Source organism: Microcaecilia unicolor, chromosome 9, assembly GCF_901765095.1.
Source record: "Microcaecilia unicolor chromosome 9, aMicUni1.1, whole genome shotgun sequence".
Taxonomy (NCBI): domain Eukaryota; kingdom Metazoa; phylum Chordata; class Amphibia; order Gymnophiona; family Siphonopidae; genus Microcaecilia; species Microcaecilia unicolor.
In genome coordinates this window covers 143,323,077-143,335,428 of record NC_044039.1, presented here as the reverse complement: position 1 = coordinate 143,335,428, position 12,352 = coordinate 143,323,077, and the positions used below count along the sequence as shown (strand labels likewise).

At 42.5% G+C, this 12,352-nt stretch overlaps 1 protein-coding gene across 2 annotated transcripts in view; it reads right to left on the bottom strand.

Moving 5' to 3' along the window:
- The window catches only part of PLA2G4D (phospholipase A2 group IVD), a 72,011-nt gene that overhangs the window by 41,633 nt on the left and 18,026 nt on the right, over positions 1-12,352 (bottom strand). For both annotated transcript variants that reach the window (XM_030214451.1, XM_030214452.1), the window contains exons 2-7: positions 9,910-9,979; positions 6,986-7,122; positions 6,014-6,145; positions 5,390-5,430; positions 2,329-2,371; positions 693-756 (exon numbers count right to left, since the gene is read on the bottom strand). In XM_030214451.1, the coding sequence (XP_030070311.1) occupies positions 693-756; positions 2,329-2,371; positions 5,390-5,430; positions 6,014-6,145; positions 6,986-7,122; positions 9,910-9,979 (487 nt within the window). The remainder of the gene's footprint in view (positions 1-692; positions 757-2,328; positions 2,372-5,389; positions 5,431-6,013; positions 6,146-6,985; positions 7,123-9,909; positions 9,980-12,352) is intronic.

Here is a 12,352-nt window from a genome sequence, read left to right as displayed (position 1 = left end):
GAATCTTGTGATCTTGTTTTAAAGTATTTTCACAGTTCATGTGGGACATTGGCAGTTGGAAAGCAGTCGAAAGTTTGATGTTGGGAGCAGATTTAAAGAACTGGTATAGCTTCAAGGATCACTAAAATATTTGGACATTAAGCTCTTCAGAGTTGTGCTCTTGATTATATTGTTGGGTGAATATGCAGAGCTGCCAGCACAAGATAAGTATATGGTGAACAGTTTGGAAAATGTTATGTGATGGGCTGTATGTATGCTGTATATAAATACAGTAATAATATCTTGTATATATACTGATAAGAGCTGATTCTGTAAGCAGTAAACATATTATGTAAGAAGGGGTTTTTGTAATAAATTTGATATGAAGAGAAAGTAGTTGTCTGGAGCACACTTTAGTACTTGATCATGTATCTGAATGACAGGACAGGATTAGATTATTAATCAGCAACACAAGAGTACACAAGTAAAAATCTGTTTGGGGAGGATCATTTGTTTGTTTGTTTGTTTGGCAATTAGTGTGTTTCATAACCATTCAGTGTGTGCTAAACATCAGACACAAAACACAATTTTGTTATCGATTTTTTTTTTGTTTGTTTGTTTCACAGTGGAAATGACAGAAGACTAAAAATTTTAGAGGTTTTTCTCTTGTTTTCTTTCCAAATGACAACACATCTCTAGTGCAATGGACTTACCTTTAACCAGCTTTGCATTCCTCTGTTTGTCTACTCGAATTTCTAAGCATGAAACTTCACGAGACTGGAACAAGTATATAAAGGGTCAATAAGGGGAGAGAAAGCAAACCCTGCAGACATTCCTCCCACTGGAGTGGGTGGAGACTGGGACTGTAACTGAATTCAAGAAAGCATGGGTCAAGCACAGAGGATCTCTGTGGGGGAAGAGGGGCATGCAAAGCTCAGTAACTGCTATGGATGGGCATACTGGACAGGCCAACTGGTCTGGTCTTTGCCATCATTTCCTCTGTTTCTGTGTTTCTATATACAGAAATTATATTTAATCTGAAGCTTTGTTGTTGCTCCTTTGCATTTTGCCACACATTCAAATTCACTCTGATTCTTCGGGGGGGGGGGGGGGGGGGGCTTGGTGGCCTCGGCTTGGGCCCACTCCAAACCTGCAGCATGCACTTAAACGGTTGATGGGGATACCGAAAAGCCCTGCAAACCAAAGAAGTGCAGTGCCCGAGCCACTGCCTGCTCCCTAGCGCTGTTTCTATAATGTGGAAGTCCACAGAATGCCTCCAGCTGCCGACACCAGGACTTCTCGCTCATGCTCAGTTCACACAAGGGGAATCCTGGAGTCGCCTGTGATTGTTGCTTTTGCAGCCTTCCTCACTCACGTACTGAAGTCAGATCTGAGAATTACTGCTGGGACTTCTACAAGACCATGTATGTGCTGTTGTGAGGCTGACCTCCACTTAATTATTATTTAACAAAACTTCAGTACACAGCCTGTCTCTGGCCTGATCATTAACATGTGGTGATGCTCAGAGCCAGCCTTAGGGTAGCGGCACACAATGCCATTATTTTAGAAGTGCTACTGCCAAGTTCAAGGGCCCTCAACTTTCTCACCTCTCCCCTCAACCACATAAAGCATCATTTCCCTCACCCATACAGGAAACCCCCTAGAGGAGACATCCGGAAGGGTTCCTGGCAAGTAACTAATTTCCATTTTCTCTTCAGTGTCGAGTTGGTTATATTTTATCATTTGAACCTTGTATACTGCCATTGAGTTTATAATATCATGTATGTTAGTAAATTATTTTTTTGTAAACAAGATTCTTTATCTTACATTTCATACCTCAGCATTCCTAATCTTTCACAGAAGTACAGCTGTTGGGCAGCACATTTACAATGTATAAATGATAGTGCTTAGAACTGGCTCAATGAGAAATATGCTGACACTATATGTTTTACAATCAGCACCCTTTCACTCTTAAAAGCCTGACTATATCACCTGTGTTGACGGAAAAACTGTTGACTACCACAGATGGATCAGTACTGGGCGTATTAGCAAACTTAGGGTTTTCAGCCATATAGGCTCTAAACACTTTAACACATTTCCCTTCCTCTAACACACAGATTCTCAACTCAGTCCTCATAATACATCTAGCCAGTCAGGTTTTCAGGATATCCAGTATGAATATGCATGAGATAGATTTGCATAGAATGGAAATAAATTTGCATGCACTCTCTCATGCATATTCATTGTGGGTATCTTGAAACCTGACTGGCTAGTTGTGTCCCAAGTACTGGGTTGAGAATCCCTGCTCTAACTATACATTGAAAGGGACCAGGGTGGTGCAACACTTACCACAAGTACTCCATTAGTTATGATATTTTCAGAAGGCTCCACGCTATATTTGTAAAAATAAAAAAAATCAGAATTAGTTGAACTGAAAGAGAAAAAAATTCTCAGAACATTAAAATTTGAAATAATTTTTAAAAGTAAATGGGAAACCGTAAAACATACCAACCAAGCAACTATTAAGAAGAATAAACAGCCTACTGCAAACCCCACAACAGAATCAGACTTACAAGTCACAACTAACCAGAAATGATTTTGCTACATGCTTTGCCAACAAATTAAAGGTCTCCATCAGGACCTACAGACAGTCCCATCAAAGCTCTTACCAGCTAAAGAGGTGAACATTCCCTCTCCTCCATCTGGGACTCATTCAATCAGGTCACAGAGGAAGCTATTGAAAAAATCCTGAAAGGTCTACGGCTACAGCCTACAAACTGCCCTCTTGACCCCTGCCCAGCGAACATAGGCCTCATTTAAGAGGCCACTACAATTGTTAACTCCTCTCTTCTGGAAGGGCAGCTGCCAACAACACTAAAAAGGGCTGTGGTGTGCCCCCTACTGAAAAAGAGCTCTCTTGACCAGGACAAGCTCAAAACTACCAAACAGTCTCTAATATTCCTTTCCTGGCAAAACTTATAGAACAGACAATCTGCATTCAACTCAACGACTAGCTAAATGAAAGTAATTGGCTAGACCCATGTCAATCTGGCTTCAGACCTGGATATGGAACAGGCACAGTTCTTGTGTCCCTTCTTGATGATCTATATAGAAACCGTGACAGGGGATCTGCCTCGATACTAGTGTTGCTGGATTTCTCAGCAGCCTTCGAAATTGTAGATCATAATATCATGCTTACAAGACTAGCAGAAACAGGTATCAGTGGCACAGTATTTACATGGTTCAAATCCTATTTGTCAGACAAACAACAATCAGTTCTGTTCAGCAACAGCACATCGTTACCTTGTGCACTGAACTTTGGGGTGCTGCAGGGATCCATACTGTCTCCTATTTTATTTAATATCTACCTCAATCCTCTGGTTGAGCTGCTTTGGTCGATGGACACAAAATGTTATATCAGTGCTGATGATGTGCAAATACTCACACCCAATGAACCAGATCTACTCACAACCTTTTGTAAACTGACTGCCTGTCTAACCACAACTCAGGAATGGGCAAACAACAACATACTCTGCCTGAACCCAATCAAAACAGAGATTGTTTGTGTACCTAACACAAGTGGACAAATACCAGACTTCAAAATACTTTTTGGGATGATCACCTGCAGCAGCTATGAAATCTCTCTCCATATATTAAAAAGACCAGTCTGAGATAGTGGTCCATGCCATGATCACATCAAAACTAGACTACTGTAATGCCTTGTACACTGGTCAAACCAAAAAGAGTTTGCATCAGCTCCAACTAATTCAGAATGCTGCAGCATGACTGATAGAAGGCTGCAAGCGGCGTGACCACATCACACCCTTCCTGGCTACCTTACAGGACTAAATTTAAAACTCTATGTTTGATTTTCAAGGTCCTCAGACAAAATGGGCCAGAGTACTTAAAGAACAAGTAGCCCTTTATACACCTTTGAGATCTCTAAGATTCTCTCAAGGAGCATCACTATCTGTAACCTCATCAAAAGAAATTATACAGTGATATCTATCCTCCAGCGAACCTTCTCAGGAGTAGCTCCCATGCTCTGGAATTTACTTCCAGAGGGACTATGTCTAACTTGAGAATACCTCTACTTCAGGAAGCAGGTGAAAGCCTAGGTCTTCTCCCAAGCCTTTAATACATAGGGTGACTGACTAAACACCCATTCTGCACCTGGACTAGCTTGCTATGCACACTGTAACATAGACCAGTTCTTTATATCTTGTTTAACTTTACAAAGAACTTGCTTTGAGTTTAGCTACCCATCTATTTATTCCAACTGACCCATCTTGTTCCCATCTAAATGGTAAACTGTATTGTAAAAAAGCATTGGTATCATACCTATGTTATCTGAATGTTCTAATGTGTGCTTATTAGGTGTTTTATTGGTATTATTTTTTTAATTTATATATTACATTTATTAATCAGGTATACAATAATCCATAAACCTGAAAAGAATAAGAAAAATAGAACCCTCAAAAAAAGAGAGAGATAAGTAAAAAATATACAAAAGTAAACTATTATTTAGTCCACCATATTTAAGAGTCAAAGAAGAAAAATAATAAAAGGAAAAGAAAGAAAGAAAGAAGGGGAGAACCCCCTCCCCACCCACCCACACAAGGAAACAGCTTAAATGAATAAACAAACTCCTGCAGCTGGTCCGCATTTAATATGAGGCTGGTCACTCAAACCCACCAGTACACCAATTCCTTCTCTGGCCACAATAAAATAATTCAATTGGTAGGGGTTTAAAGAAAAGGAAATTCTTAAACTGAAAGAAAATACAACACTTAACAGGAAATTTCAAAATAAATGTGGCTCCCAGTGTGTGAATGTAATTTATGTGCATAAATTGGAGCCCAACTATGCTCCGCCCATGCTTTGTCCGTATGTGTACGTTCCCTTGCATTTACATACTATGTGAGTTATACGCATCAGTTATAAAATACTGCTTTGTACCCAACTAGCACTCACACACATAAGTGCTATATACTATAATCTTAGAATGCAAATGGCGCTAACATTATAGAATGAGGGGGATAACTTGAAACATACAAGCTAAATGGTGGTCTTGCCACTGAATATTGACTTTGCCTTATTTTAGCAAAGTTCCAGTCCTTGGACCTTCCCACTGGAATCTCTCTGAATCAAACAGCACTGGCAAACGTGAGATGGAGTTGGTGAATATTCTGCTAGGATGGCAAGCCTTTGCACAGATTTCCTTCCCACTTCCAAAACCTACTTCAGGACGACCCTGTTTCTGAATCTAGGACTACAATAAACTATGTAGCAGTTACGCTAGCTTAGGAAACACATTCAGGGGTCATATCCATGCCCCTCTTCTGTGCTCCACTGTTCCCTCCGCCCTCCATCCTTCTGTTGAAACTGCATTGTGTTCTTTCTTACTTACATTCTTGTCAACTTGAATTCCACCTCCAGCTCTTGCTTTCCCTGGAAGGAAGAGGAATTTGATGCATAAAATGACTTATAGCATCACCACTTTCTACTGTAAATCAGGCATAATGCCAAAGTTTACTTAAACTTCCTGCACCTCCTGACACCCCAGCTACCTTTCAAGTATTCTGGAAACTTGTCTCTCTCCATGAGTACATAGCACTAAAACATAATTATTTATTAAAATGTTATTTCCTCTATACAGGGAAACTTTATTTCCAGTCCTTGGCTACAAACTGGTCCTTTTTTTTTTTCAGACCATTTCAATGAACATTCAAGCTTGATCTAAGAATTTACAAATTTTGATAACCTGAATACAGGCACCCCTGCTCAATACCATAATTCGGGGTTTTGCATGTATCAGGGAAGACAAATGATCAACCAATGAGCCAATCAGAGTATTGTATGCTCTTTTTTCTACTTCTGAACGCCTGGAAAAAGCCCTCAGTATGCATAGAAAATGTAGTCTATTCTTTTGAACTACACTGAAATGTCTCATTCTTACAAATTGAATGTCAGAACAAGATTGTCCACAAATTATCAGGAAACCGTTTAGGTATCCCAAAAATCAGCTTTTTACCTCTGGATTGAGGGGAAATTTTTTGAAGACAGTTTCATCAGGTTTGATTTTTTCAACATCAAAGAAAACTGTGTAGAGATGGTCATCCTTGGATATCACATCTTCATCGTGGAGTGACAGTTGTAGAACATTCTGAAAAACAGAGCATGGTTCATGTTTTTGGAACTGTGACATCATTTTACAGAACTCCTAATTGTGGAAAGGCAGATAGTTGAATGAGGCGTGTGCTGTTATTTCCAGGCCTGAAGAGGCACCAAGTGACTGATTCACTTGATAGCATTAAGGACATAAGAGCAGGAGAGACTTTGGTGCCTTTAGGGGAAAGGGAATGGGATTTGATATACCGCCTTTCTGTGGTTTTTGCAACTACATTCAAAGCGGTTTACATAGTACATACAGGTACTTATTTGTACACAGGGCAATGGAGGGTTAAGTGACTTGCCCAGAGTCACAAGGAGCTGCAGTAGGAATCAAACCCAGTTCCCCAGTCCTCTGCATGAAACACTAGGCTACTCCTCCACTCCACTTCACATACAGTACCTGATCCAACTGCACAAGTCTAACATTTATTATTACTATGATGTGAATTTAGATCAGAGTTTATCAACCCAGCCCTTAGGACACACCCAGACACTCGAGTTTTCAGGATCTGCACAATGAATAGGCATGAGACAGTTTTGCAATGGAGGAAGTTCATGCAGATCTGCATGTTTATTGTGAAGACTTGACTAGCTGTGTGTGTGTGAGTTCCCCAAGGACTGGGGTGAGAACACCTGAACTATTTTGATCTCTAAGTCAAAAATGTATTGTCTTCTTTATAGCCGCAGACAAAAATAATTGGAAAGATTTTCTCCCAAATTAGGATTAAGACTTCAGTCTAAGGGCATAATGTCAGATTTTTAACCTGCTGGGGTCAAGTAGTTTACATAGTATGGACACTCACATGATCTGCTGGATTTTTCAGCAACCTACCTTAGTTCTGTCACAGATCTTGAAGTGGAAGGTCTCATCCCAAACAGGAGTTCTACTGTTAGAAATAGTCTTAGTCTGAAACTTTTCGTCCATAGACGATGGAAGCCACAGGCATACATAACAATCTGCTTTACTCACTGGAAGAAAAGCAAACAAAAAATACGTTATGACATGCATAAGCTTTAGATAAAATTGCATGTGAGTCTGATTTCATATAGGTCGTGGGACATATAAGATCATGGTAAAAAAAAACACATGTATATAACGGTACATACAGAGTGAACAGCCAGTTTACAACAAAAGAAGCCACACTCAAAAATAAAGCAGCAACACCAAGGGCTTTGTACATGTGTAAACTTCAGGTTTTACGCCCTACAAGCATTTACAGGGGCATAGCCAGACTTCAGGTTTTGGGGGGGGCCTGAACCCAAGTTGCCCCGCTCTGCTCCCATACCCCACATACCTGGGCTGGCAGGAGCCCCAAGCCCTGCCAGCAGAAACCCTCCTACAGCTGAAGCTTGGTGCTTTTCCTGGGCAGCCGCCAGGCAAGGCCCCCACCCCTGCGCATGCTCGATTTTCACAAAACTGAGCATATATGGGAGGGGCCCACCTCCTGTGGATGCTCAGTTTTCGCATTTGCATGGTCCCTGGAAACCCACCAAAAACTTACTGTACCCACATATATAGAAGGCACCTGCAACCATAAGGGCTATTGTACTGGTGTATAGTTGGGTACAGTAGGTTTTTTGATGGGTTTTGAAGGGCTTACCATACAATATAAGGGGGTAACAGTGAGATGTGTACCTGAGACCTTTTATGTGAAGTCTATTGCACTGCCCCCTAGGTTGCCCCACTGCTCTGCTGGGATGTCTGTGTGGCCAGTCTGCTAAGAATGCTGGCCACCCTATATGTCCCAATGGCTTATTTTTGTGTGCAACAGGGGAGGGTGCCGACGTGGAACGGCAACGGCCCAGGAAAGGCGGCAGAGTTTGGTTGGAGCAGCGCCTCAATTTTGGGGGTGGGAGCCGAGACCCCCAAGGCACCCTCGTGGCTACACCACTTCTTACACATTAAGTACTGTATTTTGCAACATTCCACATCCAGTGAAGTCATAAAGGGGGTAATTCTCTACAGGTCAGCAAAAGTTAGGTGCTAGGATGCTGTACACTAAGCACAAATTTTATATTGGTAATTACATCTGAGGAAAGGGGGAGTAGGAGGAGTAGGCTCTTGAACAACACTAGTAGGCGACGTAGATTAGGAACAATCTCTTTATTTAAATATACACTCGACTCAACACAGCCGTGTTTCGGCGCTACAGACGCCTTCTTCAGGAGTCTTGTGATATATAAATATACGAATATTAAGCTCAAAGAGAATGAAAGCAAGGCTTCTGCTACAATTGTAATCCACTGCCGATGCAGGAAAAAAAGCTCAGCGTATTCAATTACATGCATAATTGTCTTTGGAGAATACTAGCGTAAGTCTGAAGTTACACTCCAACATTTAGGGACTACTGCTTACACCATGTCAATGGCTGGTGTAAATGTCTGTGAGGTATTTTCGATATGACATCTAAATCTGATTTTGGACATTTTGCTGAAAATATCCCCAAATCAAGTGGCGAACATAGTGATTTTCAAACCAGAAAAACTATCTATCTTTTTGTTTCGAAAATGGCCTCCCTCCCTCCTCTTCCATCGGCACTGCTTCAAAAATGAGAAGCATTGGGCAGGGCTTCACACTATATAAGGGATGCACTGGGCAGAGCTGGGTGCTGCCATTTTTGAGGTGGTGCTGATGGAAGAGGAAGGCCACCTCCCTCCTCCAACGAAGGTAGGTGTGGGGAAGAGGGCTGCTAGACCACCAGGTCAGAGGGGGTTGACTCGTGGCCCACTGGGCCATCAGGGACATTTGAGGGGATGCTAGGGGGGGTTAGGGGGCTGGAGACCCACCAGATTTCCATCCCCCCCCCCCGAACTTATGTCAGGGGGGGTCGGGGGGACTGGAGGTCTGCTGGACTTGTTGCTTGGCTCGGGGTGGGGGTACTTGGGGTCTGGTGGTCCCATGGACCTCCAGCCCCTGTGTTTGATAGGTCTGGGCTCTTGACAGCCCAGACTTGTCAAACAAGTGCGGAAGGAGTCACTCAGGCACAATCCTCCCACACTTTACCCTATGATCAGAGATAATAGCGTGCTTAAATTTGCATGCTATTATCTCAGATCATAGGGGCGGTAAAGCCCCATACTGTTCCTGTGCTATTTTTAGAGCGCTGTTTGGAACAGTGCAATGCTTTCGATCAACTGCCCATGAGTGCTGCATATAAAAATCCAGTGTAGGATGAGCTGGAGAAGGCTTCGACAGAGACTCCAGTAATTTGGAATGTGAGAACAATGCTGGGCAGACTTTTACGGTCTGTGTCCCGCAAATGACATGACAGATTTGGATAGGCAGGAGTGGGCTTTGACGGCAACTCTAGTAGTTGGAACATAAGGACAGAGCTGGGCGGACTTCTACAGTTGATGTCCCAGAAACACCAAAGAAAGACCAGGGTCAGGTATATAATCTCATATTCATTAATGATTTAATCTTGAATTGATAATGATTGTGACTGTTGGGTAGACTGGATGGACTGTTCAGGTCTTTATCTGCCATCACTTACTATGTTATTATGTAGATTTTTTGCTGCTTATCTTAGAAATAAGCAATGGATTTTCCCAAGTCCATCTTAGTAATGGCTTATGGACTTTTCTTTTAGGAAATTATCCAAATCTTTTTAAAATCCTGCTAAGCTAACTGCTTTTACCACACAAGCACACACATATAGGTACCAATACATTACATCAGTCTACACCTTATTAGCAGGAACTAGTAGTGCTATGTGGTAAGTTTGTGTGAAGGAAGGGTTGTTATTTGGAACTTACTCAGGTCAGCCCAGGGGACATTTTTGCATTGTATGACTCTTACAGACAGCAGCCAAGAAGCAGCGTCCTCCTATGGAACAAATACAGAAGAAACATTGAGCAAAACCCATTTCCATATTGCCTAAATTATACAAGACATGTAAGTAAATTCTGCCTATCCAGCTTTCTCCAGTTACTAGAAGGCAGCCTGGCTAATTGTCTGATTTTTCCACCTGCACTGCAAAACTGCAACTATGGCACTGCGTACAGAGCTCAGGGTCAGGTTCTGTCATCACCAAACACTGTACTGAAAATGCACCTGTGAAGCTTAATTTTATAACAAGTTGTCTAGGTCAGAAGTCCAAGTATGTGCCTAGTTTACAAGGACAAAGGAGTCTTTATAAAGTAGCCTCACAAAACCTGCAGAAATTGTTATGTTATGTTATGTTATGTTATGTTAAATGGCACTTATAATGTGCAAACTCCCTTAAAAAGGCTCAAAGCAAATCACAATGAATAGCTTGGAAGCAGATAGAGATAATAACAACAATTATTTACTAAATAAAGTAAAAACATAGTCACACAGCTACATCACAGCGATAAAGACCATAGTAAATATGTCTATATAGATAGGTTTTTAGTTTCTGTCGAAAAGAGGAGTATACCCTAATCCATCTTAAATTCATAGGAAAAGCAGACCAGGTCTGTACTGCCTGATAACAAAGTGAACTAATTAGTTCTCTTTTATACCAGGCACCTCTCAGAGAAGGAAAGAAGAGTAAACGTGATTCTACAGAATGAGTAGAACATACTCTATTTGGAAAAGTAACTAGGTTTATCATTCTGGTTCCTTCAAAAACTTTACAAATCATACATACTAGTTTAAAAACAACCCTTAGAGGGGCATAATCGAACGGAAACGCCTATCTCCATGGGCGTTTATCTCCGAGAACAGGTCCGTGAAGGGGCGGGCCGAACCGAATTTTCGAAAAAATGGACGTTTTTGAGCTGGGCGTTTGTTTTTTTTAGCGATAATGGAAACTAAAAACGCCCAGCTCAAAAACGTCCTAATCTGAGCCATTTGGTCATGGGAGGGGCCAGGATTCGTAGTACACTGGCCCCCCTGATATGCCAGGACACCAACTGGGCACCCTAGGTCAGTTCGGTGGACTTCAGATAAAGCTCCCACATGCATAGCTCCCTTACCACGGGTGCTGAGCTCCCAACCCCCTCCCCCAAAACCCACTACCCACAAATGTACAACACTACCATAGTTCTTAGGGGTGAAGGGGGCACCTACGTGTGGGTACAGTGGGTTTTGGAGGCCTCCCATTTACCAGCACAAGTGTTACAGGTGGGGGGGCGATGGGCCTGGGGCCACCTGGCTGAAGTGCACTGCGGTACCCACTAAAAGTGCTCCAGGGACCTGCATACAAGCAGGCCTCTAGGACTGGTTGCTGCTATATAACCTTGGCACACCAGTTGACACCTGAAGACTAATCTCTACGAAAACGTCCTTTATTGGAATAACCGCCTTTACTCACAGTTAACTGCAGATCAGAGGTTGTGCCCCACTGGCAACGAGTCTCCCTGGTACTGAGATTAGCAGTAGGTCAGAGCTGGCAGAATGCTGTACAATGCCCTCTTTCAGCCACATTCAAGGGAAGAACTAAGTTGTCTAACGTGGCTAACACAGGAAAGGGAACTAAAACTGGCTTACAAAAATGGCCACTACCGCATGGACTACAACAGGAAACACAACAGGGCACACTCTGACCCAGTAGGCAGGGGGAAAAGCACCATGGGAGAAGAGCCTACCAACTACCAACATCATGAGACTGTAACACAAGCTAATGAAATCACGGAGCCCAAAACCCTACACCCACCACAATGCAATGCTGATGTGACCCTGTAGTGCACCCGAGAGCCACATCTGACCCAGGGAAAGGCTGTGACAGGATCAAACACATTCTGTTGTCATGGAAGTGGGTACGGCATTTGAGGCTGGCATAGAGGCTGGAAAAAAGTTTGTAAAGTGGGGGGTTTTTTGGTGGGAGGGGGTTATTGACCACTGGGGGAGTCCGGGGAGGTCATCCCCGATTCCCTCCAGTGGTCATCTGGGCAGTTGGAGCACTTTTTTGGGACTTGTTCATGAAAAAAAAGGGTCCAAAAAAGTGACCCAAAATTGCGGTAAAAACGCCTTTTTTTTTCGATTATCAGCTAAAGACGCCCATCTCTCCTCGGCTGATAACCACGCCCCAGTTCCACCTCCAGCACGCCTCCGACACGCCCCCGTCAACTTTATTTGTTTCCGCGACGGAGTGCAGTTGGAAACGCCCAAAATTGGCTTTCGATTATACCGATTTGGGCACCTTTGTGAGACAAACGTCTATCTCCCGATTTAGGTCAAAATATAGGCGTTTTTCTCTTTTGAAAATAAGCTGGTTAGTGTACAATGAATACC